This window comes from Salvelinus namaycush, chromosome 4 (assembly GCF_016432855.1).
Source record: "Salvelinus namaycush isolate Seneca chromosome 4, SaNama_1.0, whole genome shotgun sequence".
In the NCBI taxonomy this organism is placed as follows: domain Eukaryota; kingdom Metazoa; phylum Chordata; class Actinopteri; order Salmoniformes; family Salmonidae; genus Salvelinus; species Salvelinus namaycush.
The window spans coordinates 54,477,736-54,505,071 of NC_052310.1; the positions used below are offsets into that span (position 1 = coordinate 54,477,736).

Sequence of the window (27,336 nt, forward strand, 5' to 3'; positions counted from 1 at the left end):
ATTGTCCTCAAAGCGAGCAAAGAAGTTGTTTAGTTTGTCTGGTAGCAAGACGTTGGTGTCCGCGACGGGGCTGGTTTTCTTTTTGTAATCCGTGATTGACTGTAGACCCTGCCACATACGTCTCGTGTCTGAGCCGTTTAATTGCGACTCTACTTTGTCTCTATACTGACGCTTAGCTTGTTTGATTGCCTTGCGGAGGGAATAGCTACACTGTTTGTATTGGGTCTTGTTTTCGGTCGCCTTGCCATGATTAAAAGCAGTGGTTTGCGCTTTCAGTTTTGCGCGAATGCTGTCATCAATCCACTGTTTCTGGTTGGGGAAGGTTGTAATAGTCACCGTGGGTACAACATCACCAATGCACATGCTAATAACCTCGCTCACCGAATCAGCGTATACATCAATGTTGTTTTCTGAGGCTATCCGGAACATATCACAGTCCACGTGATCGAAGCAATCTTGAAGTGTGGAATCCGATTGGTCGGACCAGCGTTGAAGGTAAATATTGTTTGTCTTTTCTTATTATCTGTTAACCCATTACAATTATAACTGGCTATACTTATTTCACCAATTACCCAAATCTATCATAATTTATATTTGTAAATGTACCATTAAAAAGTACTATAGTGCTTTTTAACTACATGTTGATAGAGTTTAGCAGTGTAGGTTATTGTGGAAGAAGGACAGTGACATTTCTAAATCTATTTTGCTTAAAGGTCATTACTATAAATTAGATATATTAGGGATGTTAATCATTAATCGGTTAGCCGCCGGAAATACATTTGACTGGTCATGCTTATCGGTCTGTAGGGTAATCTGCATAATTGTGTGGAATTAAATTAAAGTGTATTTTCTTAGTCGTCATGCATATTATTTATCAAACGTGCACAGCATACAGAGCCTAGTTTGAGAAGTAGAATAGCCTACCACCTGTCAGACAGCGCGAGAGTAGCTCCTCAAAAAGTCTGTAGGCTACTGGAGTGAAACCTGCTTCTGTAAGCCCAGTCATTGCACAACAAATAACAATTCTAAATGCAATTGCGTGTTAACTTTGGTGGCCTGGATTAAAAGGAGCTATTTTTATTTATCATATCTCAACTCTTAATTAAAACGCGCCTCCCAATCGACATTCGGGTGTATAGGCTATAGCCTGCCTACCGTTGACATATCAGCGTTTCACCCACCCCTTTGCAATGTGAGCTTGAGGCAGTATAATTGTTTGAAACCTGAACGTTTTACTTTCCTTCAAATAATGAGGCATGTTTAACCTTGCTTCAAAGTAGCCTTGCGAAAATCCAACCGTAGAAACGTGGAGGTAATTACACCACGTTACCAAAAGCATGTGGACACCTGCTCGTCAAACATCTCATTCCAAAATCATGGGCATTAATATGGAGTTGGTCCCCCCTTTGCTGCCATAACTCTTCTGGGAAGGCTTTCTACTTGATGTTGGAACATTGCTGAGGGGACTTGCTTCCATTCAGCCACTAGTATTAGTGAGGTTGGGCACTGATGTTGGGTGATTAGGCTCGAAGTCAGTAGTCCAATTCATCCCAAAGGTGTTTGATGGGGTTGAGATCAGGGCTCTGTGCAGGCCAGTCAAGTTATTCACACCGATCTCGATAAACCATTTCTGTATGGACCTCGCTTTGTGCACGGGGGCATTGTCATGCTGAAACAGAAAAGGGCCTTCCCCAAACTGTTGCCACAAAGTTAGAAGCACAGAATCGTCTAGAATGTCATTGTATGCTGTAGAGTTAAGTTTTCCCTTCACTGGAACTAAGGGGCCTAGACCAAACAATGAAAAACAGCCCCAGACCATTATTCCTCCTCCACCAAACTTTACTGTTGGCACTATGCATTGGGGCAGGTAGAGTTCTCTTGGCATCCTCCAAACCCAGTCGTCCGTCGGACTGCCAGATGGTGAAGTGTGATTCATCACTCCAGAGAACGCGTTTCCACTGTTCCCGAGTTCAATGGTGGTGAGCTTTACACCATTCCAGCTGACTTTTGACGTTGCACATGATGATCTTAGGTTTGTGTGCTGCTGCCCGGCCATGGAAACCCATTTCATGAAGCTCCCGATGAACAGTTCTTGTGCTAACGTTGCTTCCAGAGGTAGTTTGGAACTTGGAATAATGGTGTTGCAACTGAGGACAGACTATCTTTACGCGCTTCGGCACTCAGCGGTCCAGTTCTGTGAGCTTGTGTGGCCTACCAGTTCTTAGATGAGTCGTTGTTGCTCCTAGATGTTTCCACTTCACAGTAACATCGCAGTTGACCGGGGCAGCTCTAGCAAGGCAGAAATTTGATGAACTGACTTGTTGGAAAGGTGACATCATATAACGCTGCCACTTTGAAGGCCATTCTACTGCCATGTTTGGTCTATGGAGATTGCATGGCTGTGTGCTAGATTTTATACACCTGTCAGCAACAGGTGTGGCTGAAATGGCCAAATCCACTATTTTGAAGGGGTGTCCACATACTTTTCGATATATTGTGTGTATATATAGTGTATTTTATAAAGACTTCCTCATGCCATTAACCAGAATTTCTCTCCTGTTCTATATGTTTTCATATCATCCAAAGGCACAATCATAGTAGTATTAGAACTTTAAAGGGTTCTTCGGCTATTCCCATAGGGAAACTGTTTGAAGAACCCTTTTGGGTCCAGGTAGAACCCATTTGGTTTCCATGTAGAACCCTTTCTCCAGAGTGTTCTACATGGAACATAAAAGGGTTCTACCTGGAACCAAAAAGGGTTCTTATATGGGGATAGCTGGAGAACCCTTTTGGAACCCTTTTTTCTAAGAGTGTAGTTGTTGCTATTACACTGAACAAAAATATGAACACAACATGCAACAATTTCAAATATTTTACTGAGTTACAGTTCATATAAGGAAATCAGTCAATTGAAATAATTTCATTAGGACCTAATTTATGGATTTCACATGACCGGGAATAAAGATATGCATCTGTTGGTCACCGATACCTTGAAAAAAAGGTAGGGGCGTGGATCAGAAAACCGGTCAGTATCTCGTGTGACCACCATTTGCCTCATGCAGCGCGACAAATCTCCTTTGCATAGAGTTGTTGATTATGTCCTGTGGAATGTTGTCCCACTCCTCTTCAATGGCTGTGTGAATTTGCTGGATAGAACTGGAACACGCTGTCGTATATGTCGATCCAAAGCATCTCAACCATGCTCAATGGGTGACATGTCTGGTGAATATGCAAGCCATGGAAGAACTGGGACATTTCCATCTTCCAGGAATTGTATACAGATCCTTGCGACATGGGGTTGTGCATTATCATGCTGAAACATGAGGTGATGGCGGCAGATGAATGGCACGAGAATGGTCCTCAGGATCTCGTCACGGTGTCTATGTGCATTAAAATTGCCATCGATAAAATACAATTGTGTTCGTTGTCCGTAGCTTATGCCTGCCCATACCATAACCCCACTGCCACCATGGGGCACTCTGTTCACAATGTTAACATCAGAAAACCGCTCCCCCACACAACACCATACACACTGTCTGCCATCTGGCCGGTATAGTTCGAAGGTGAACATTTGCCAACCGAAGTCGGTAGCGACGCCAAACAGCAGTCAGGTCAAGATCCTGGTGAGGATGACGAGCACGCAGATGTGCTTCCCTGAGACAGTTTCTGACAGTTTGTGGAGAAATTATTCGGTTGTGCAAACCCACAGTTTCATCAGCTGTCTGGGTGGCTGGTCTCAGACAATCCCGCAGGTGAAGAAGCTGGATGTGGAGACCCTGGGCTGGCGTGGTTATACGTGGTCTGCGGCTGTGAGGCCGGTTGGACGTACTGCCAAATCCTCTAGAATGACGTTGGAGTCGGCTTTTTGTTAGCTGCTTCATTACAGGAGTTGTATGTTCAATAATAGGCTGTAGCCATATGAACTGTAAGACGATAGGCTTGCTATTGTTGCATGTTTCCATTTAGCTCTTAATAAAAAATATCCGGTCTTTGTATGCATGCATAGTATCAGGGAGGATGAGGCAAAACGAGAGGTTTCACTCTCGCCAAAATATGTCCAAAATAAGCCCAATACGTTTCTATGGGCTTATTTTGGGCCTAAGCTTGTCGCCTGCCTTCCCGCCTTGGGACGACTCCCATTGTTAGGGCGAGAACATAAGCATCTCGTCATTATACACAGATCTCTGGTAGTATTTTCTGTTGGTCACTTCATTTTATTGTTTGCCAAAAAATGTACAGTTTGTTGACCGGTTATTGAGGATAAATAAGTCGGCAGCAAAATTGACAGAAATGTGCATCCCTAAGATGTATTTATCATGCACTTATATCATCCACAGATTTTGGGGTTCAAGTTCCGCATCTCGGCAGACGCCTTCTTCCAGGTGAACCAAGGGGCGGCGGATTCGCTGTACCGCACAGTGAGAGAGATGGGCCTCCCGAATGGAGCTCGAGAGGGAGGAGGAGGGGGCACACTCTTGGATGTGTGCTGTGGAACGGGGGCCATCGGTATCACCATGTCCCCCAGAGCGGACCGGGTCATCGGGATAGAACTTATCCAGCAGGCCGTGGAAGACGCCAGGCACAACGCAGCCCTCAACCAGATCCAGAATTGTGAGTTCCTCCCTGGGAAAGCCGAGGTTGTCCTTCCTGGACTCATGGAGGTCCTGGGCTCCACCACTGACTCTGGAGGCCCCCTCACGGCTGTGGTGAACCCAGCCCGCGCTGGCCTGCATTATCGTGTGATCCGGGCTCTAAGGAATAACTCATCCATCCGCAGGCTGCTCTATATTTCCTGCAAACCCGAAGGAGAGGCCATGAGGAACTTCAGGGAGCTGTGTTGCAGTCCCGACCCACACAGGAAGCTGACAGGCGAGGCTTTCAGGCCGACTGTGGCTGTGCCTGTGGATATGTTCCCTCACACGCCACACTGCGAACTGCTGCTGGTCTTTGAAAGATAGTTAATTACTACCACTACAACTTCCATATCAAGTTTCTTACACATAGTGAATTTTTACACATAGTGAATGGTGTCCTCTGGATTGTGTGATGACTACAGAGATAAAACAGTCAAATCAGTGGAAACTCAATTCCAAAATCCTCTCAAAAAGGAAAGTGATTATTACATTTTTTTAAATGCTGAGAGCTTTTCAATGTCATGTAGAATGTTGAATGAAAGTTGTGTTATTCAGAGACAGATGCAAGTCTAATGAGGGGGTTGTGTTCCTATATCCTGCAGCAGCAGTGAAGCAAAACATTTCCTGCCTTTTGTGAATGGATCAAAAGTAGGAAATGAGTGGAAAGCAGGGGAAGTGTGTTTGGGGTTGCTTGCTCACAAAATGCAAGTATAGATTCTACACTATCTTCCTGTATTCTGTGTTTGAATGAGGCATATGCACATGCTGTATTTCCTGTTACTTCATGTTACATGCCTGAACTGAGTAGGCATAAAATCTATATATCTACACTAGGTGGTGCTGTTGAGTCCAATGGTCCAACTATTAACTTATACTGTGTAGCCTTCAGGTATGGTACACATCTTCCATTATTGCTGACATACAAGACAGAAGGTACCCATAAACTTGATCAACTAGGGTGGAATCTACAGTATTTGATCAGTTCTCCCTTCTAAAAACCCATAGTTAACATATAACAAACTTAGAACAAAATAAATCATGGACATATTTGACAAGTTTGGGATCAATGCAGGAAGTAAGCAATTTTCAGTCCTGCTTTAAACCAAATACAACTCACAAAGTTTAGCATACATAAAGGCTTCATAAGCACTACATAAATGCTTCACAAATCATATAAGTGTATCGCATATTCTATCAATGGTGTATAAACACTGCGTTATGTCACATTTCGCAATTCACTCTACAGTGGGAATGACAATGTCACCTTTTATATATCATTTATGACATATGCATATAGATAGCAGCTGTTAATTGGTCAGTTCTGAGGACTCCTGGGAGGCGTAGGTCTATGACCAAGTTGGAATTAAAATAAAATCACATGTATTTAAGATGCTTTAAAAGTTGAATATACATTCACAACTTTACAAATTGGTTTGAAGTACTAAAAGGACAAAACAAGACACTTGAGGCAAGAAGCATTTCAATATAGCCTTTTCTCATTTTTTATGACTTACAATCAGCACTGTCCAGGACATAGCTTACTTAGATGAAAAGGCCTACAAAAATGTTGGCCTCGTTAGATTTATTTTCAAAGGCACAAGTAGGTATGTCAGGCTTCAAGTAAGTAGGAGCACTAGCAAAACTGTGAAGAAGTGGAATAATAGAAGTATGGAGAACAACAATACTGTTCTTGCTGACAGAAGCACACTAATCACCCTATATGTAGCCCATTGTGAGGAATGATAATTGTTCCACTGACAAGCTATTGTGAAAGAATAAATACGTTTTTACACCCCAAAAAATTTGGTTGCTCTAGTACATTTTTGTGGTTTAGAAGCAAATTTCCTACAATTCTACCCAGGCTTTTGTAACATGACTCATGGCATATTTTGGGTAGGCTATTTCATGATGATAATAATATTGTAATTAACATGAACCATCAAGTATATTAGTTAAACATATTCTTCAGAAAGAGATTCGCTCAATAGATGCTGACAGAGTCACACATTAGATTACTTCCCAAGAAAAGTCGATTTTTGCTTTGCTTTGAGTCCTCGAACCAAATATATCCCCATATGCATCAGAATCACGCCTTTCTCATGAAAGTTGCTGCTTGTTTATAGCCTAAAGCATTACAGAGTTAAGCGATGTTTTTATAACGCTGATAAAAGGGATATCTTTTTCCCCCTTCAAAATCTTAAGCTTAAAAGGTGTGCTTTTTGCCATTTTCATTAACAATGAAACCCCTCAATTTAACCCCTCAATTTGAGCTGTGGTTGAAGGTACTGGTTCACTGTACTTCACTGCCACTGTAGTTCACTGACTTATTGCACGTAATGTGCAAATAATGTTTCAAATACAGAGTAGGAGAAACCGCCTGTTTGAGCTACAGAGGTTACGCTGTTCATGTGTCGTAATGTGTTGCAACAAGTGCTCCTTGGCATGCCTGACAACAGCGTGTGTGTTTTTTTCTCCCCAGAAGTGGTCAGAGGGATGATGTCATGCCAGACCTAGACCACCAGAGCTGCTGACCAGTAGGGCTAATCACAGACTGGCCCCTAAGCCAGGAGATAAGTAGCCTGGTCCCAGATATGTTTGTGCTGTCTTGTGACAGTGACCATAGGAGATGGCAAGACAGCACAAACTGATCTGGGACCAGGCTAGTAGAAGAGTGACAGGTTGGCGAGACAGATGACCACATGGTCAAACGTAGTTGAAAAAGAGATAAATGGATTCCAGAGGGTCAAGATGGGCATGCATGTTTTGTTTATCTTTATGGCGTAGGTACCAGTCAGTGCCACGTATATGACTTGTATTACAAGGGGAGTTACCTGGTTGTTTGCTAGATTTGCATCAAACTTGAATCAGATTGCAGAGTGATAACATTTCTAGAATGTTCTCTAATATATTGATTAGTCAACATCACATCAGGGCTGTAATCATAAAGTGTCTCAGGGTAGGAGTGCTGATCTAGGATCAGTTGAGCCTTTTAGGTTATAATGAATGTACTGGGGGACCTGGGTCTGTATCAAGTGTCTGAGTAAGAGCGCTGATCTAGGATCAGGTCCCCCCTTGTGGTCTGATTGTATTCCGATCTGGCTGACCACTTCAGGAGGACAGTGCCAGGTTGGCAATCAGGCTACCAGGCTACCGAAAGCAATCAGGCTACCGAAAGCGCATACAGTGGGCGACGTCAGCACCCCTCCTACAAGTCTCCAGAAAACGTGTGTTTTGGGACCGAGAGGCACTTTTTCATTACAACGTTGGAGGAAATATGTTCCTAGCATGTGAGGAATGTGTTTGCTGGCCTCATACAGTAGTTAGCTACTGCCATCAGTTGTTGTTTGTATCATATTTGACCTATTCCACCGTTTGTATAATGCATACTGGCATTTGAATACAGTGCGGGAATAGGGAATCCGGTAGACACATTTAAATGTAGGTGTGTGTAGATACATGACGGGTTTGGAACTCCCATGATCAGAAATCTATCATCAGAATACTAAAGCTGTATGAACTGTCAAGTCTAGACACGGCCTTAGATCTTCCATATGGCCCCAAATCCTAGATTAGCAATCTTACTGACATGCCGTGTTCAGAGGACAATTATGAGCCACTGTTTGATAACGTGCTTTCCACAGTGCAGGCACACCTATACCTGTTAACCTTCCAAGGATCCAGTGTTTGAGCAAGTGAACATGGTTTAAAACCAACCAGACAATATCAGGTTAAATTCCAACCAATTGTGTAAATTATGTGTATGAAGGGTGTGCTGTGTTTATCCTACTTGTTCAATACAGAAAGAGTTCATTATCCAACCGTTTACTGTACTTTATAGGATATTCAAGCCTATCTTGAAGGCCTTATTCTGACAGTCCAAACTGACCAGTAAAAAGGTATGTTTACTTTATGGAATTAGAGAATGTATGTTTCTTTCTACCTACAAAGAGTTGTGACCTGTAAGATTGTTTGGCTCATGGCAGTTTTGAAGACTTGTTGCAACAGGTCAAATATGGGGTATGATTATAATTGTGTGTTTGATCCTTCCAAGGATCAAGTTTTGGCAAGTTGAAAATATTAGGTTGAAGTTCAACCAGCAGGGAAAATTCATGTATGACGGTTGTGCTCTGTAATACAGAATCATGTACTTTGTAATTACTAAAGTACTTTTCAGCAGCGATATGAGATTTGTATCTGCAGTGTATCTGCACCAATGAAACTGTATAAGGTTGGTTGACTCATGCCATGAGACAACCAACCTCGCGGGCTGCGGTAGCCTCGTAATTAGAGACAGGGGTCGGTAACTTCAGGGTTGCCGGTTTCAATCCTGGAGCTGACTGGGGGGAAATCTCCAAAGAATGAGACGGCAGCCGGAGGGTTCCGAATTTCAACATCCCATATGCTACTTACCGCCGTTGTGCGTTAGAGCAAGGCACTTTACCCCTAATTGCTCCAGCTGCCCTTAATTATGCTGCTCCCGTGTGTGTTATGTGTCAGGTTGGGTACTGTGACCACAAAACATACATTAGGGCCATGTAAATGGACCAATAAAGGAAGTATTCTAGGATTGCATTGCAGGGGCAGTTAAAGGCTTGTCATGTTCCAACATGTAGCCTAAAATATGGTGTATTTTTTCCTTCCAAGGATCCGGTTTTGGCATATGAAAATACTAGGTCAAAGTTCAACCAGGCAGGAAACTCCATGTACAGCAATTGTGCTCTACTTGTGCAATATGGAAAATATATTTGATGCTTCCATATACTTTATTGTAGTACTTTTACAGATCTTATTTAATTGCTTTATTTGTAGTGCAGTGTAGTCTAAACTATATAAGGTTGGTTGACTCATTGCAGTATTGAGGTCATGTTTTAACAGGTAAAATATGGTGTGTTATTATGGTGTGTTTGCTTGATCCTGAACACCTGTTGAAATATAAGTAATTTCATTCATAATTACTCTATTATATAAACATGGGTCTAGGCTACAGGATGAGCAATATTGTTATAGAAAATAGTCTATTGAGGATTCTATTGATTCAAGTGATTTCATGATAGTTAAAATATTTTATTTGTTTAATATGTATGAGATTATATTCATAGTTATTATAATCATGTTTCAAGCAGATTTAGGATCAGGTCACCCCATGTCCATGTAATCTTATTCATTGTGATGTAAATTTTTTTCAACTGATCCTAAACCAGCACTTTTACTCTCATACCTACAGCCCTTGATCCTAGATTAACAATTCTACTCAGAAACTCCTTATGAATACAGGCCCTGACATGTGCAGTGTTCAGAGGACAAATATGGGCCACTCTTTGATGATTACATGTGCCTTCCACTGTGAAGCTTTCTATGCTAAAAGGTGTACACCTACGCCTGTTAACCTTCCAAGGATCCAGTGTTTAGTCAAGTGAACATGGTTAAAAACCAACCAGAAAATATCAGGTTAAAATCCAACCAAGGGTGTAAATTCCATGTGCAGTTGAAGTCGGAAGTTTACATACACTTAGGTTTGGAGTCATTAAAACTTGTTTTTCAACCACGCCACAAATTTCTTGTTAACAAACGTTTCTCGGAGTCGTGGCTGAACAAGGAGATGGATAATATATATCTAGCTGTTTTTTCTATGCATTGGCAGGATTGAAAGGCGGCCTCGGGTAAACTCAAGGGGGGAGATGTGTGTCTCTTTGTTAACAACAGCTGGTGCGCAATATATAATATTAAGGAAGTCTCAAGGTTCTGATCGCCTGAATTCGAATACCTCATGATAAGCTGTAGACCAGGGGTATTCAACTCTTACAACCTACGAGGGCCGGAGCCTGCTGGTTTTCTGTTCTACCTGTTAATTAACCATTTGGTATCCCAGGTCTAAATCAGTCCCTGATTAGAGGGGAACAATGAAAGAATGCAGGGGTGCGTGCTTAGTCCCCTTCTGTGCTCCATGTTCACCCACGACTGCTTGATACCAGGCGGTGTCAGATGAAGGCCCTAAAATTGGTCAAATACTACCAGCCACCCAAGTCATAGTCTGTTCTCTCTGCTACCGCACGGAAAGCGGTACCGGAGCAAGTTTAATAATGAACATTTTGGGGCCTCCCGGGTGGCGCAGTGGTCTAGGGCACTGCATCGCAGTGCTAACTGCGCCACCAGAGTCTCTGGGTTCGCGCCCAGGCTCTGTCGCAGCCGGCCGCGACCGGGAGGTCCGTGGGGCGACGCACAATTGGGCTAGCGTCGTCCGGGTTAGGGTGGGTTTGGCCGGTAGGGATATCCTTGTCTCATCGCGCTCCAGCGACTCCTGTGGCGGGCCGGGCGCAGTGCGTGCTAACCAAGGGGGCCAGGTGCACGGTGTTTCCTCCGACACATTGGTGCGGCTGGCTTCCGGGTTGGAGGCGCGCTGTGTTAAAGAAGCAGTGCGGCTTGGTTGGGTTGTGCTTCGGAGGACGCATGGCTTTCGACCTTCGTCTCTCCGGAGCCCGTACGGGAGTTGTAGCGATGAGACAAGATAGTAATTACTAGCGATTGGATACCACGAAAATTGGGGAGAAAAGGGGATAAAAAAATAAATAAAATAAAATAAAAAAAATAATGAACATTTGGAATATGTATATGAGATTATATTAATAGGTATTATATTTATATCCTAGCCTATTACTTGCTGCAATATTATATTAGTAGGCCTAGCCTATACTCATATGTCCAAGTGATGTGTTGGAAGCAAACAGGATAAATCATAATGTTGGATTGTTTCAGTCAACTCCCATCATCCCACATCCTCTCCATGAGCAACAGAATGCAATGTCCCTTATTGTAATGAGTATGACCCAATTATGGGCCTAAAGGTTACTGCTGGTCACTGACTCTGGAAAGATGACTACGCCTATTAACCAGCAGCTATCCAACCACGTTGACACAAGTTGCGTAATTTTATACATAAGGAGTGTGAAATAATGTGTGACTGTAAAATTATTATTTACTTTTTTACTTTTTCTGGATGACTTTCAGCATTTCAGTCAGGGGTTGTAAAACGTTAAACATCAGATAATCAGGCAACCAATGAAACTGTCAGGGTAGAGGTGGCGTCAAATGCTCCTCGACCAATTGGAGTCTTTAAAACGACGTCTGAACAAGAAACTCAGCAGCAGGCTTAGCTCGGGAGGCGGAATCATCATCACGAGTAGAGCTGCGCAACGTTCGCCCGAAGAAGCTATCTCATCGTTGTGCGCCTTTTGATACATTGTAACGATTCTCTTCATTCTACGCTGTAAATTATGTATTCGATGCCAGTTGATAGCAATTTGTGTGCATCTTTGATAGTAGCCTATGCTATCCTAGCGTTGCACCAGGAAATCGAGCACGCACTTTAACTTAACGTTAAAGTTGCTCGATTCCTTGGTGGGATGAACGAGGATGCCCGTGTTTGTCATGTTAATTGAATAGCTATTTGTCCTCTTTCTAGCACAGATCTCATCTCAACACGGCGTATTAACTACAGACTCCCACAGCAGAAATGACAGCGACGGAGACGAGAAACCCCAACAAGCAACAAAACAGAGATGCTGTGGTGGCAGAAACGTCTACGAGAGATGATGTTTTTGATGATAGTTATAAAGCAAAAGAGGGCCCTAAACCTCGGATGAGACTGGTGTGGAGAAACGTCATATTAATGGTTTTATTACATGCTGGAGCGCTTTACGGACTGATGCTCGTGCCCTCCACCTCGGCCTTAACTCTGGCTTGGAGTAAGTATCGCCATTTACTTAATGTGCCGTTTTATTTGCCTTTTATTGTTGCCTTTTATTGGGGTTTTACGCCATTGTTAGTTTGACTACGCAGCATAGTTTATCCGGCGTTAAAAAAAAAAAAAAATCCGGTCGACATTAGGAAACAGAATGTGGTGAATCTGGGTGATACGCTTTGTGGCGTTACACCGACATGTTGCTTGCCCTCTGAGAATAGTGTTGAATGTTGGTAAATCTATTTTGAGGAACACCCACTTAATATTTTTTCCATGGAAATAATAAACACATTCATACTATAGGACCTATGAGTTCTCTCGTCATATGTAACGGAATATTTAGCCTAACAGTTAACACCAGGGTTTCACAACCTTGGTCCTGTTTCCCCCCCCCCCCCCCAGGTGCACGTTTTGTTTTTTGCCGTAACTCAACGCAGCTGATTCAAATAATCAAAGCTTGATGAGTTGGTTATTTGAATCAGTTGCGTAGTGCTAGGGGAAAAACCAAAACGTGCACAGGGGGCAGGGCCAAGTTTGGGAAACCTGAGCTACACCATTATCACCTGATCATCACACCATGCATGCACCTATCAACTGAAGCGCTCATAGGCAGGCTACTGTGGTGCAGAGGGAGAACTAGATGTTTTGAAATGAGTGGCCTGAGGTAGCCCAAAGGCCGGCAGATGGCGATATTGGGTAGTTTTAGTCTTACCGTCCAAGCGCATTGAATGCGCTGGCAATAAACGTGTGCAACTGCCACCCACAATTCGGGGTGTTCCTGTATGTCGGCTTTCCTGCATCTTTTGGATGGTAAATTGTGACTCAATATCGCCATCTGCTGGCCTTTGGGCTAGACTTGAGGCACCTCGGTTCACAATGGTGTAGCTATTTTCTGATAAAGAAACAATCTGTTTGCTTGTTTAGACCGAGACAATATGTGCAGGTTTTTTTGCGGAAGAATAGCTGGAATAGGTAGTTGGCCAGATGAAGCATGACCTGGATTATACGGAACGACCCGAACTTTGTTTCCCCTGTTGCATATCCCCCCTGTCTGTGTGCAGTGCTGAACTGCATATTATTCCACTGGGTGAGACAAAGAACAATTTCCATTCCAATAGACATTCCATTGTGAGAGGCTGCATGGCACCTAAACAGAATATCTTTGCTGCCTGGGCTGTTCGGCAGCCCAGAGTTCTCACATCCTAAGCAGCCTTGTCTGGCTACACATTCAGTACTTTAACAACAACAACCATGAGAGTGGAGTAGACATGCATACCTACTCCCACTGCCAGCTCCCAAACAGAAATAACTCACGACAGCAAGGCAGGGATGGGATATGATGTCCCCTGTATCTACTGGGAGTCAAATCTGTGCTTGACATGATTCTGTGCACATGTGTGAGTGTGCCAAACATGGGTGTCTGTTTATCTCTTTCTCGTTCTATCCCTCTTGCTCTCCCTCCCGTAGCTGTTGTGTGCTTCTTGCTCAGTGCCCTGGGTATAACTGCGGGGGCCCACCGCCTCTGGAGTCACAAGTCCTACAAGGCCTCCACCCCTCTGCGAGTCTTCCTGGCCCTTGCCAACTCCATGGCCTTCCAGGTAAACAAACAAAATCTCTGAATTTAATAATCTTTATTGACCTCAAGATAGGATTGTATTTGTAACCAGCATAGGATACATACCGTGGGTATCACACAGTGCATTTGGAAAGTATTCAGATCCCTTGACTTTCTTCATTTTGTTACAGCTTATTCAAAAATGTATTACATCATTTTTTTCTCAAACTACACAACCCATAATGACAAAGCAAAAACAGGTTTAGACATTTTTGCAAGTGTATTAAAAACATAAATATTTTCAGACCCTTTACTCAGTACTTTAAGTACCCTTTGGCAGTGACTACAGCCTCCAGTCTTCTTGGGTATGACACTACAAGCTTGGCACACCTGTATTTGGGAGCTTCTCCCATTCTTCTCTGCAGATTTTGTCAGGTTGGATGGGGATGTCTTAAGATGGTCAATGGAAACAGGATACACCTGAGCTCAATTTCGAGTCTTGTAGCAAAGTGTTTGTGTACTTAAGGTTTATATTCTTTTACAAATTTGCCAAAAATTCTAAACCTGTTTTTGCTTTGTCATTATGGGGTATTGTGTGTAGATTGGGGGGGGGGGATGTAATTAAGCCATTTTAGAATGAGGCTGCAATGTAACAAGGTGGAAAAGTAAATGTCTGAATACATTCCAAATGCACTGTATCAAGCATCTGAGTAAGAATGCCAATATAGGATCAGGTTCTCCCTGTCCATGTAGACTCATTTTATTGTGATCTAAACGGCAAAACTGATCCTAAATCAGCACGTCTACTCTGAAACACTTGATACATACGGCCCCAGATTCCCTCACCATGGGTCTCGTGTACTACTGTATAGAGTACTATAGAGCTGGGACAATAAACACATTTGTCACCAACCATACCGCTCACTTATCACAGGCATTTTTCTGTTATCATTGATTACGGCATGTCGCCTATACAAGATGTGAATTTTTGAAATAATTAAGTTTGCTAATGTGGGTGATAACTCAAATCAAAATTATTTATATAGCCCTTCTTACATCAGCTGATCTCTCAAAGTGCTGTACAGAAACCCAGCCTAAAATCCCAAGCAGCAAGCAATGCAGGTGTAGAAGCACGGTGGCTAGGAAAAACTCCCTAGAAAGACCGAAACCTAGAGGAATCAGGCTATGAGGGGTAGCCAGTCCTCTTCTGGCTGTGCCGGGTGGAGATTATAACAGAACATGGCCAAGATGTTCAAATGTTCATAAATGACCAGCATGGTCAAATAATAATAATCACAGTAGTTGTCGAGGGTGCAACAAGTCAGCACCTCAGGAGTAAATGTCAGTTGGCTTTTCATAGCCGATCATTAAGAGTATCTCTACTGCTCCTGCTGTCTCTAGAGAGTTGAAAACAGCAGGTCTGGGACAGGTAGCACGTCCGGTGAACAGGTCAGGGTTCCATAGCCGCAGGCAGAACAGTTGCAACTGGAGCACCAGCACGGCCAGGTGGACTGGGGACAGCAAGGAGTCATCATGCCAGGTAGTCCTGAGGCATGGTCCTAGGGCTCAGGTCCTCCGAGAGAGAGAATTAGAGAGAGCATACTTAAATTCACACCGGATAAGACAGGAGAAGTACTCCAGATATAACAGACTGACCCTAGCCCCCTGACACATAAACTACTGCAGCATAAATACTGGAGGCTGAGACAGGAGGGGTCAGGAGACACTGTGGCTCCATCCGATGATACCCCCAAACAGGCAGGATATAACCCCACCCACTTTGCCAAAGCACAGCCCCCACACCGCTAGAGGGATATCTTCAACCACCAACTTACCATCCTGAGACCAGGCCGAGTATAGCCCACAAAGATCTCCGCCACGGCACAACCCAATAAGGGCCAAATGTATTTCCCCTACGCTTGTCTTCACCTATTTTTGTTGCTATAGGCTACAACAACAATCCCATGTATAAATTAATCAGGGAAAACTGTATTTTGAAGCAGAAAGGGAATCAATCCTGGTCCAGTTCCTATCATTAGCCAGTGTGGTGGTCTGCAGCTGACCCTGGTTACAACCATCACAGTAGTTTGTGTATGTGTATATTTTTTTTCTCTTCTTCTCTCCCCATTTCACCTAGCTGTACTACTGTACATGCTGCTGTTATTAGTGTTGGATAAAGTGCCTCCTAAACAACCACATTTCTATTGTTTCCTCCAGAATGACATTTACGAGTGGGCGAGGGACCACCGGGTTCACCACAAGTACTCTGAGACGGATGCGGACCCCCACAATGCACTGCGGGGCTTCTTCTTCGCTCACATTGGCTGGCTGCTCGTCCGCAAGCACCCTGATGTGATCGAGAAGGGCAAGAAGCTGGAGCTGACGGACCTGAAGGCAGATAAAGTCGTCATGTTCCAGAGAAAGTAAGAAGAGAAGGGTCTCTGCCCTGTCTAGTCCTTCATATCTGATGTCTTCTCCTATATGCCATTTTAGCAGACGCTTTAATCGAAAGTGGCTTATAGAGCATGTATAAGCCACTTGGATGGGTGGCCCCAGCGTAAACCGAAACCATGATCTTGGCGTTGCAAGCCCCATGCTCTACCAATTGAGCCACACAATACTATGTTATCTGTTGGTATATGGTAAAGAGTTTCTTACCTACATACAGTAGCAGTCATTAGTGGGGTGACTTCTTTCCTGGTAGTATTTTTAAAGGTTGGCCCTGGCAGTGCCCTCACTCTGAATCATGCAGTGTTGTACAGGTAACTGCCTCAATAAAGGAAACGCCAACATGAAGTGTCTTAACAGGGCGTTGGGCCAGCACAGTTTCAATGTGCCTTGGCCTAGATTCTACAGGTGTCTGGAATCCTATTGGAGGGATGCAACAATTTGTTTTCCACAAGAAATTCCATAATTTGGTGTGGTGGATAACGCTGTCTCAGGCACCACTCCAGAATCTCCCATAAGTATTCAATTGGGTTGATCTGGTGACTGACACAACCACACCCTTAAAACCCCCTATGCTCAGTTGAGACCCCTCTTTCAAAGTCACAGATATTTTCTAGCCATGGTAGCCAAAATAATGGGCACCTGGGCATTTTTATACATTACCCTGAATCAATAAAAAAAATGTCTCATGCCTGAATACAACGGGTGTCGACTTTACTGTGAAGTGTTTGCTTACGAGCCTGTCCCAACGAGGCAGTTGCACAAACCTCCATTGGCAGTAGCATGCACAGAATGTGCCACAAAGGGGCAATTTTAGTCATTGTACACTTGAAAGAGCTCTGTATAAAATCCTATCCACCATATAAACCAACGGTTAGAGAACTAATGGCACATCACGTTTTGGACTGCATGTGACTGGTGATCAGATGACATTGAGTTTTGCATTTCCTCTCTACCATCAACTATGCCACTGGACATAAGACATTGATCTTATCACTGCAATAATCAAGCAACCAAATCCGGTGTGTTCCACATCATTGTACGTATGTTCCACGAGACCAGCACAAGTGACTTGACAATATTGAGATTTCATTTGAATTGATTTTCTATACGTGACTATCTAAAGTAAACCAAACTGAGTGCGCCACATATGTATAGAACAACAAGTCCCGCACACTGTTAAAGCTCCCAATTCACCGCTTTATTGACAACGTTTCCATCTGAAACGGATCTTCGTCAGGTCAAACACACTGAGTGCTCACATCCCAAAATATCCACATTTCACCTCACATGACGCATGGTGGGTGCAAAAAACATTTACATATCACTAATAATTAAATAACAATGAGATGGGTGCATGGAATGGTTCCAGAACATAATATATATTTACATAATTACCAAATGGGTAACCTGGAAGGCAAGACGAATCAAAGTATAGTAACATTCAGGTACGAAATGGTCTGATATCAAGCTCTTGAGACATCGAATCCAAAACAATTCTATTCTCAATAATAGATTATCAGTATCGCCGCCCCTCCTAGGAGTCTTAACATGTTCGATGCCAATGTATCTCAGAGCTAATGTTGTGACAAGCATCCATGAAATGTGCAGCCACAGGGTTTCTCTGGTCAAGGGTCCTGATATTACTCCTGTGTTCTGCTATCCTTGTTTTCAGAGCTCGTTTTGTTTTTCCAACATAGCATGGACCACAAATACATTTGATCAGGTATATCACATTTTGTGGAACGTGATGGTGCCCTTAATCTTAATGGGGTGATTGGACATTGCATTTGTTCGTGAAGTTACACTGGGTGCATCCGCCACATCTATAGTCACCTTCCGGCACGTTGTCTAGAAAGGTACTGCTTGGCACTGGTGGAAGATCAGACCTCACCAACATTTGGCTGCTGTTGGGGGTGCGTCTGAAGACTACCCACGGGTTCTTTAAACGTCTTTTCCAGTTGTGGATCAGTGCTCAAATGTACCTGTTTTTTGTTTAAGTTTTTTTTTATAATGATGTGGTCAATGTTTACCAAGTGGGGGGTACTGAAGGAAGCGTTGGTCAGGATGGCGGGGAGGTTTGGGCGTGAGGCTGTCATCGTGGGTCATATTTTTTTAACATTCCCTTGCGTAATGCAGCCATTCCTCTGGGTAACCCCGCTGTCTGAAACTTTTATCCAGATGGTCGGTTTGTTTGACAGTCACTAGTGTGCTCTCCATATTTGAGTTTTTCAGGGTCAGTTATTGCTGCGTGCAGTTGTAATCGCACCGCTTGTATCTTCTCACGTATTCAACCCAGTTGCTCAGCTATTTCCTGGATAATAAGAGCCATCAGATCAAATGAGCATTTGTTTGTAATTTGGCACCACTGGTCACAGATTCTCAGTCTCTGCTGATTGTGGGTGCCTTCTGGATTCTAAGGCTTTGTGGGATCAATTTCTTGCGCAAATAGTCGCTCAGTGACAACGTGGAGATGCATATGTGTCTCTCTGTCATAGGTGTTTCAGTCTCTTGTAGTGATTCCGTTGTTTCAACATGATTGTCAAACAGTCTCTTGTCATAATACGGGCATTGTCTTCAGTTGTGAATTCAAATGTCTTATGGAGGTTAACATCCTCTTCAATTGGATTTGCCATCTCTGGTCGACACCCAAATGGCAGTGCGTAATGGAGTCTTGCTGTATGAAAAGAAAGTACCGTCTATAGAAAACTTTGGTCATACTCACATCCTTAAACATAGGTGCTGGGCTAATAAAGAATACTAGTATAGAACAAGAAAGCCCGCACACCGTTAACACTCCCAATTCACTGCTTTATTGACAAGGTTTCCATCCGAAACGGATCTTTGTCAGGTCAAACACACCTGTTCACGTCCCAAAAATATCCACATTTCTCCTCATGCATGCTCCACACATGTATCATTTGAAAAAAAGCATCTAATCAACAATGGCATTTTTATTGACTTTTTCACAACTGCCAGCAGTTTGGCACCAAAGCATTTACAATGTAGACATAGTAAAATAAATCGGAGGGTGGCAGGTTTGAATCCCTGAGCTGACAAGGTGAACAAAATCTGTGTGCCCTTCAGCAAGGCGCTTAACCCCAATTGCTCCAGGGTTGCTGTCGTTTTAATTTACATAAATTCAATGAAAGCCCACACTATCACACTGTTATATTGACAGTATTGCACTTTTCATGTAGCTTACTTTTAGCCAGCTAATAGCCTTACCAATCAAGCAGCATTATGGACTAAATGTTAAAATCCGGTTGCTTCAGGATTATTTTGCTGTGACAATAATAGATCAAATTAAGATCCTACATCTATAGGTTGTGGTGTCCGTGATGACGCTGGCTGACTGATCTATTGATAAGCGCTGCCATCTCTGCCAGGGCCTCGATTGAGCCATACCCACACAAAGTACAGTGACTGGCTTGCCATTTATCAGCAGGCAGTGGGTACTCGTGTACGTAGTCCCAAACTAGTAGCACCACAGAAATGGGTCATTAACTTTTTGGTGGAAGACTAAATCAACTGAATAGAATTCTTCAAAACATGTACTTGTTTTGGTACTGAACTAGGTGTGACCTTCCATGGTTTAGTAACTCTGTTTATGAATCTAGGTGCTTGGGGTGGTGTTCACTTCCCCAGCTTTAGTAACTTAAATTTAATTTAGATTCAACATAACAGAATGGTTCCAGTTCTACTTACAAACTCTTGAGTAACACAGCTACTTTTGTTTGACGCATATAAATTCCAGTACTAATCTCACCCACCCACCCCAAAAATGAATGGTGGAGCTCTATAGATTTTCTTTGTATTTGACACACACCAAACCAATGTCTCATCTCTGTCCCCTCTAGGTACTACAAGCTCTCTGTGGTTCTGCTGTGTTTCCTGGTGCCCATGTGGGTGCCTTGGTACCTGTGGGGTGAGTCCCTGTGGGTGGGCTACTTCGTCCCGGTCCTCATGCGGTACACCCTGGTGCTGAACTCTACCTGGCTGGTCAACTCTGCAGCTCACATGTGGGGCAACCGACCCTACGACCATAACATCAACCCCAGTGAGAACCGTTTCGTGGCCTTCAGTGCCATCGGTAAGGATCTGACTTAAAAAATATATATATTTAAGGTGGGGGGGGGGGGATTTGTCTGGAGCACTATTATTGGCCAGAGCCTTGCACTCTATAGGAAAAGGCTGTTTGCCGTTTTGGACAAAGCCAATATGCCATTTTGTGTCTAACCACCATCACACTTGTACTGTAGCCTTGCTGATGCAGCCTGGCATGGTGTAGTGTAGGCGGAACTCGCTAATCCAGTGGCCTGTGTTTACTTTGTGCAAGAGATCCTGCTGTTTGTGTGAAATCAGAGCTTCGGTCCGACTGATTGCTTGTTCTACTATAAACTCTCGTCTGTATAGCTGCCTGTTTGTCAGCTGTGAAAATCATCATGTTTTAGTTGAATAGCTTAAAACGAGTGGAACTTGTAGTTTTTACATTTTAGTCCTTTAGCAGACTTATCTAGAGTGACTTATGGTAGTGAGTGCATACAGTTGTGCTTCTTTCATACTTATTTTTTACCATTGAGCGATGTTATTGTCTCAGCCTACAGTGTGTATATCTCGCAACATGTAAAGTGTTGATTTCATGAGTTGAAATGTTTGATGCACACAGTTTATTTCTCTCAATTTTGTGCACAAATTAGTTTACACCCCTGTTAGTGAGCGCTTCTCCTTTACCAAGATAATCCATCCACCTGACAGGTGTGGCATGTCAAGAAGCTGATTAAACAGCATGATCATTACACAGGTGCACCTAGTGCTGGAGACAATAAAAGGCCACTAAAATGTGAAGTTTTGTCACACAACCTGTCTCAAGCTGTCTAGGGCATGCAATATGCATTCTGACTGTAGGAAGGTCCACCAGAGCTGTTGCCAGAGAATTTAATTTATTTTCTCTACCATAAGCCGCCTCCAACATTTTAGAGTACTTGGCAGTATGTCCAACAGGCCTCACAACTGCAGACCATGTGTATGGTGTCATGTGGGCGAGCAGTTTGCTGATGTCAACGTTGTGAACAGAGTGCCCCATGGTGGGGGTATGGGCAGGCATAAGCTACGGACAAACTAACACAATTGTATTTTATCGATGGCAATTTGAATCCAGCGATACCATGACGAGATCCTGAGGCCCAATTTATAAAAATGTTTTAAAACATTTAAGCTATCTGTGACCAACAGTTGCCTATCTGTATTCCCAGTCATGTGTAATCCATAGATTAGGGTCTAATTAATAATTTTTTCAATTGACTGATTTCCTTATGAACTGTAACTGAGTAAAAAAATCTTTGAAATGGTTGCGTTTTTATATTTTTGTTCAATCTATAAACGAATATGGCTCAGGGACTTGCAACACTTGACTTAAGGCTGCTGTAGTTTGTGCAGGTTTGAGTGCTCTGGTTCAAGTTGGAGACCATAATTAACTTTGTTGAATCATGTATTTGAATGCTTGACTGGAACAAAATGTTGCACGCAGCAGCCCTCCAGGACTCAAGTTAGCCATCCATATTGTAGCACTTTTCAGACTCAGTGCTTTAGTTTACATATCGATTATGGTGATCAGATTGTTTTGAATCTTTTTTTTTTTTAAGTAACTTTCATAGATGCACACCTATAGTATTACCAGGTGCATGGAGTAAAGGGGATTCCAGCTCTTATTTTTTTTCTTCTCTCAATCTAGACTTTGCTGTCCCCACGTCACCTGTGACTGGCTATTGGTTTATGGTTTTAACCTGACTTTCCTGTCCCCTTGTATCCTTCCTGCCAGGCGAGGGCTTCCACAACTACCACCACACCTTCCCCTTTGACTACGCCACCAGTGAGTTCGGCATTAAGATGAACATCACCACTGCCTTCATAGACCTCATGTGCTTTCTGGGCCTGGCCAAGGACTGCAAGAGGGTGTCCCACGACCTCGTTTCGGCCCGCGCCCAGCGAACAGGTGACGGCAGCCACAAGACTGGCTGAGTAATGTTGTCTCAAACCGTTACGGACTTGATGCGACCGATGCCAGATACGATAAAACAGGCTAAACCAATGAAAGAAAGAATGTAGCTGTAGTAAATTGCAGTATTGATGATGGAGTTAGTAGTGCTGCAGTTAGTAGTGATCAAACCATGGTCCATTGATGTCTGCTTCTGTGTTATGAGTTAAAAACCTTTACTTGAGTTCCTCAGACTAATATTGGCTTTAAAATCGGTCCTAGACCTTTCAGTAAGGTTTCTATTTTTTATTATTATTTTTTTTCCAATGAATGATGTGTGAGGTGACTAAGGAAAGTGATCTAATGGCCTGGCTAAGCTAGGTATGTTAGCACAGAAATTTAAAGAGTAAGTCACTATTGGTGGAAACCTGAAGTGTGTGGCGGAGATGGACGCTGTAATGCGTGACACTATTACACCAACCAAACTACCTGCCTGTGCCATCTGCACCAACAATGAAGATGGTAGGACGTTAACCTCTAATTTATTCATGAGCTATTATTAATTAACCATCTGGCACTTTTGAAATTGTGAAAAAAGTTTGAGGTTTCTTCACATTTTAGGCTAAGTAGGTGAAATTTGTTTTGATAATGTGTCGATTTCAATTCGGGCTGAATGATCCTGACATATGGATCCAAATCTTTCTATCAGTCACGCTTTGTTGACATTCATTCCCTAAGTGTGAAGTAGTTAAAATTCTTTAAAATCCTGGGGGAAGTCCACCTTTTGTCAAAAGTTTACATTTACGTTTAAGATGAAATGTAAGTTTTATATTTAACATGATTTGCTGTTATTAAGCCACCCTACTTCAGTCTTATTTTACTATAAGCTGCTGTGTTGAAACAGCCCTACTTACTTCTAAGTCAACATACTGTTGAGCTGTCATTATATACCAGACCATATTCCATATAGGCTGGTGTAGAAGTGCAGTTATGCGGCAGTGTTACATATTATTGCACCAGTTGACTCCTCCTGTCCAAGTTGCTCTTCACAGGAGATTAGTTCCTCTTGTAGAAGAGGATGAAGGAAGGTATCAGATCTCAAATTGCACATATATTCCCTGTATAGTGCATTATTTTTGACCAGGGCCCATTGTGGGCTCTGGTCAAAGGTAGTGCACTGTATATGGAATCGGGTGCCATTTGGGACGTACATAAGGTCTCTTCATTTGTGTATAACACTATTTATACCTCTGGATATTTTGTGGGGGCGACGGTGCCTGTGACTACAGTCGGATGGTCGAACAGAAGCCTGGTTGGTTGGGTTTTTTCCATCCTGCTTCAGAAACACTTCTGCACTGAAACGTAGTTAAAACGCAAACTCTGATCAGTCTTTATTATACAAAATAATAGTAGTTTGTATTTTTTACTCTTACTGCAGCTGAAGTTAAAAGTAAGGGACTTCGGTCTCCAATAGGTCAAGGTGAAAGAGGCTTTGAGAGCATTTGCATACGTGTCGTCTCGGTATCTTGAATTACATTTAGTCAACTCTTGCCCAAGATGCCTTATGGAAGTAATGTTATGTACTTTGCGCGCTTAGTAGACGTGGACATGTCTAGAAAAAGATGGATGCGACAGGGGAGGGAAAGGACAGCCAGGGGTCTAGTTAATTTGGTTGTACATCAATTGTAAGTTAACACTCTAGGAGTGAGGGGGGAACTATAGGAATTCTACTTCCGAGTACTGAGGGGGAAAAATGGCATTTTGAATATTTGCTTTGGAGCTGTGGTTGAGTTATTTAATGAATTTCTTAATAGCTATATCGGAGAGAAAGTAATGGAAATAACTTATTTAACTCAAGTAAAAGGAAAGACCATGTGCTTTGCATACTTGGGATATTCTGTACAGTATCAGATTCTGAGGGATTAAGAACACATTTTTGCATAATAGTTAAACAAATGTGGTGTTTGGCTCTGAAGAAACAAGATTCCAGATTAGTTATGTAATTTGTCACACTTTGGTCTACCTTTCTCAGTGCAATTATTTTGTGCAGTGTTAACTTCTTGAAGTCTGAATGCCTTAAAAAAAAAACTGCAGCATTTTTTTCTAAGAATGTTCTACCCACTGTATGTACCGTAAATAAACCAAATTTTCTACATGTTGAAAAGCATGTCCTGCTGTCTGTTTGTTGTAATTCTGTAATCTCTCCATTTCTAATTGAATAAAAGACAAGTCATTGTCTTACCTTTCACTTTTGCATCAATGTCTACAATTTTCTGCAAAGTGACTGGGGTGTATTCATTAGTGCACACCATAAATGTTTTGCAACAGGAAACAACTTTTTCTTATTTTTTTCATATTTGGACAAGTTCAGGTTAGTTCCTCCCTGTTTGGTTCCAAGTGAATACACCCGTGGTGATGTTATTGAGGTGGTCAGCTGTGTAAGCAGCATTTATTCTCACCATTAATATTAAATCATTTTAGGGAAACACATTGCAGCTATCATAGAAAGTCATTCTCTGACAGGCCTTGTCCCCAGGCTATTCTCTGGCCTATGCTCACAACCTCACTTCCCGTACTGCTCACTGAATCATCGTATGGTGGTTGTGTCATGGTATTTTAGAATTTAAACTTTACACTCAAACCCAACACCAAGTAGAATAAAAGTCCTAACACTTCAACAGCTCTCTTGAATGTGGCATTTACTGATTTACATTGCATATTCATAACCTGAACACAACATGAGGGTTGCATCTGAAACAAACCGTTCAGTGCATTTAAACGGCGTCTATGCGGACACTATGTACCGGTCGGCTTTACGTTTTTTTTCTCCAGAACTTGACCTTGTTTGCTGATAGTCAAATGCCATCACTTCCAAGCGCCAAACTAAGTTTTTGTGTTGGTCCCCTAGGCTCCCTGGACTGTTCAGGTTGTAACTGATTATCTCAATCTCTCTGGACATAGTGTGTTTGCTACCAACTTCTTTTACATTCCACTAGTTCCACAGCCATCTGCTTATCAGTTAAATCTTGAGCTGGTCATGCTCGACACGTTCTCCTATCTGGCCTATCGCGCACAATCAGACCATGTGAGATTGCTATGCGTGTTCTCTCTCTGACCAACACTGAATGGCAGCAACAAGACACTATTTTACTGTTTTCTCTGGTCATCGTCAGTGTGCCAGGGTCTTGGTCTATCTATGGTTTTTGTCTTGAGCCTTTGCTTTACGGGTTAATTTAAGTGCATTGCCTGATCGCGAGTTGAATGAAACATTCTGATATACTGCTACAATACCGGTTTCAGTTTGTTGACTAACGTCTCTTCGAAAGCTAGCGCATATGCACCACCTACTGGGGAATGTTTCAAGCCAAGAATAACCACTGAAAATGACCCCTCTTCACTCTAATGAAATATAGACAGACTAATTAATTCTTATGTTGTACCAATATTTTAGCCTGGGTAGTGGTCTGTTTAGCTAACATTCCTCTCCTACTCTGTCATTACAAAACAATTTACAAGTACACAGAATATTTTTGGCTAATTCCAAATGGCCAGTTTGTGCCTAGACAGTGAAGACTTAGTTTATGCAAACAGTGTCAGAGTTGCAACAGGTTGACTAGTCCGGACCTGGGTTCAAATAGTATTTGCAATCTTTCAAATACTTTGATGGTTTGCTTTAGTCTGCCTAGAGTGCCAGGTAGGTGGGGTTTGTACTTTTGAGAATTTTCTATTGGTTTCATTGCAGCAGGCAAGCTCAATGAAGTACAGATAAAGTTTTTGAAATAATTTAAACAGTGCTTGAAGCCAGGTCTGTCTGTCCAATTCCAGTGGGTGTCTCCACTACAGCACCGCTGTCTGTCTGGGAGCTGGCCAGCTCCCAGTGACATCACCCCTCTCTCCATTGGCTGCCTGGTGTCAGACCATCCACTCCACTACTCTGTATGTAATGCTTGTGTGGTCATCAGGCTGACAGTTTTAGCCCTGCACTGTCAAACGCTAATCTGCTTTGCTGGACACTAGACCTAGGCTGCAATATTAGCCTAGAAAATAGGCTAGGCTAACTTTTGTATTTTTGATGTATTTGTTTCTTAACAGGGTATCTTGCCTACTGCAGGACAGTTGGCACTGGTAGAATATTAGACAATCAGCCATGTTTTACTTAAGATTTTCTTGCCAGCTGTTAGCTTTAAAATTGTATTATGAATGAATATATATATATATATATATATATATATAATTTAGTCTTACAAGTGTCTCAAGTGTAGGCTATAGAATTAGATTATTATGATTGGACTGCATACTGAGGGGATTTGCAGGATCATTCGATGTAGTCCATGGGCCAGTGGAAAAATGTTTCCACTTTGGCGTAGCAAACTTTTGATGGTATTACATTGTTCCCCACAAGCCCCTGATCAAATTGATCTATGATACCCTTTATGAAAATAAAAATAAAACTGAAATGTACATTTACATAAGTATTCAGACCCTTTACTCAGTACTTTGTTGAAGCACCTTTGGCAGGGATTACAGCCTCGAGTCTTCTTGATTTTGACCCCAGTCATAGACTGTTCTCTCTACTACCGCGTGGCAAGCGGTAAGTCTAGCACAAAAAGGCTTCTCAACAGATTTTTACCCCCAAGCCATAAGACTCCTGAACAGGTAATCAAATGGCCACCCAGACTATTTGCATTGTATGCCCCCCCCCTAACCCCTCTTTTGCGCTGCTGCTACTCTCTGTTTATCATGTACATACTACCTCAATCAGCCCGACTAACCGGTGCCTGTATATAGCCTCGCTACTGTTATAGCCTCGCTACTGTTATTTTTCACTGTCTTTTTACTGTTGTTTTTATTTCTTTACTTACCTAATGCTCACTTAATTCCTTTAAAAATATATATATAATGAAATTGTACTGTTGGTTAGAGCCTGTAAGTAAGCATTTCACTGTAAAGTGAAATACCTGTTGTATTCAGCACACGTGACAAA

General features: G+C 42.6%; 2 protein-coding genes across 4 annotated transcripts in view; both read left to right on the forward strand.

Annotated features, from left to right (window-relative positions):
• Positions 1-6,425, forward strand: part of trmt2b (tRNA methyltransferase 2 homolog B) — a 19,054-nt gene extending 12,629 nt beyond the window's left edge. Inside the window, exon 3 of the mRNA XM_038992003.1 lies at positions 4,338-6,425. Within this exon, the coding sequence (XP_038847931.1) occupies positions 4,338-4,958 (621 nt within the window). The 3' untranslated portion in view covers positions 4,959-6,425. The remainder of the gene's footprint in view (positions 1-4,337) is intronic.
• Positions 6,426-11,739: 5,314 nt separating this feature from the next.
• LOC120046623 (acyl-CoA desaturase-like) lies at positions 11,740-24,519 on the forward strand. 3 transcript variants are annotated; one of them, XM_038992005.1, is made up of 6 exons: positions 11,740-11,873; positions 12,094-12,376; positions 13,840-13,970; positions 16,145-16,350; positions 20,236-20,468; positions 22,197-24,519. In XM_038992005.1, the coding sequence occupies exons 2-6, from the start codon at positions 12,145-12,147 to the stop codon at positions 22,394-22,396; spliced, it is 1,002 nt and encodes a 333-aa protein (XP_038847933.1). In that variant the 5' UTR covers positions 11,740-11,873; positions 12,094-12,144; the 3' UTR covers positions 22,397-24,519. The 3 variants fall into 3 exon arrangements, with proteins under 3 accessions (XP_038847933.1, XP_038847936.1, XP_038847935.1); XM_038992008.1 differs by having other exon boundaries at positions 11,767-11,873; positions 12,099-12,376; XM_038992007.1 differs by having other exon boundaries at positions 11,770-12,376.
• The last annotated feature ends 2,817 nt before the right edge of the window (positions 24,520-27,336 follow it).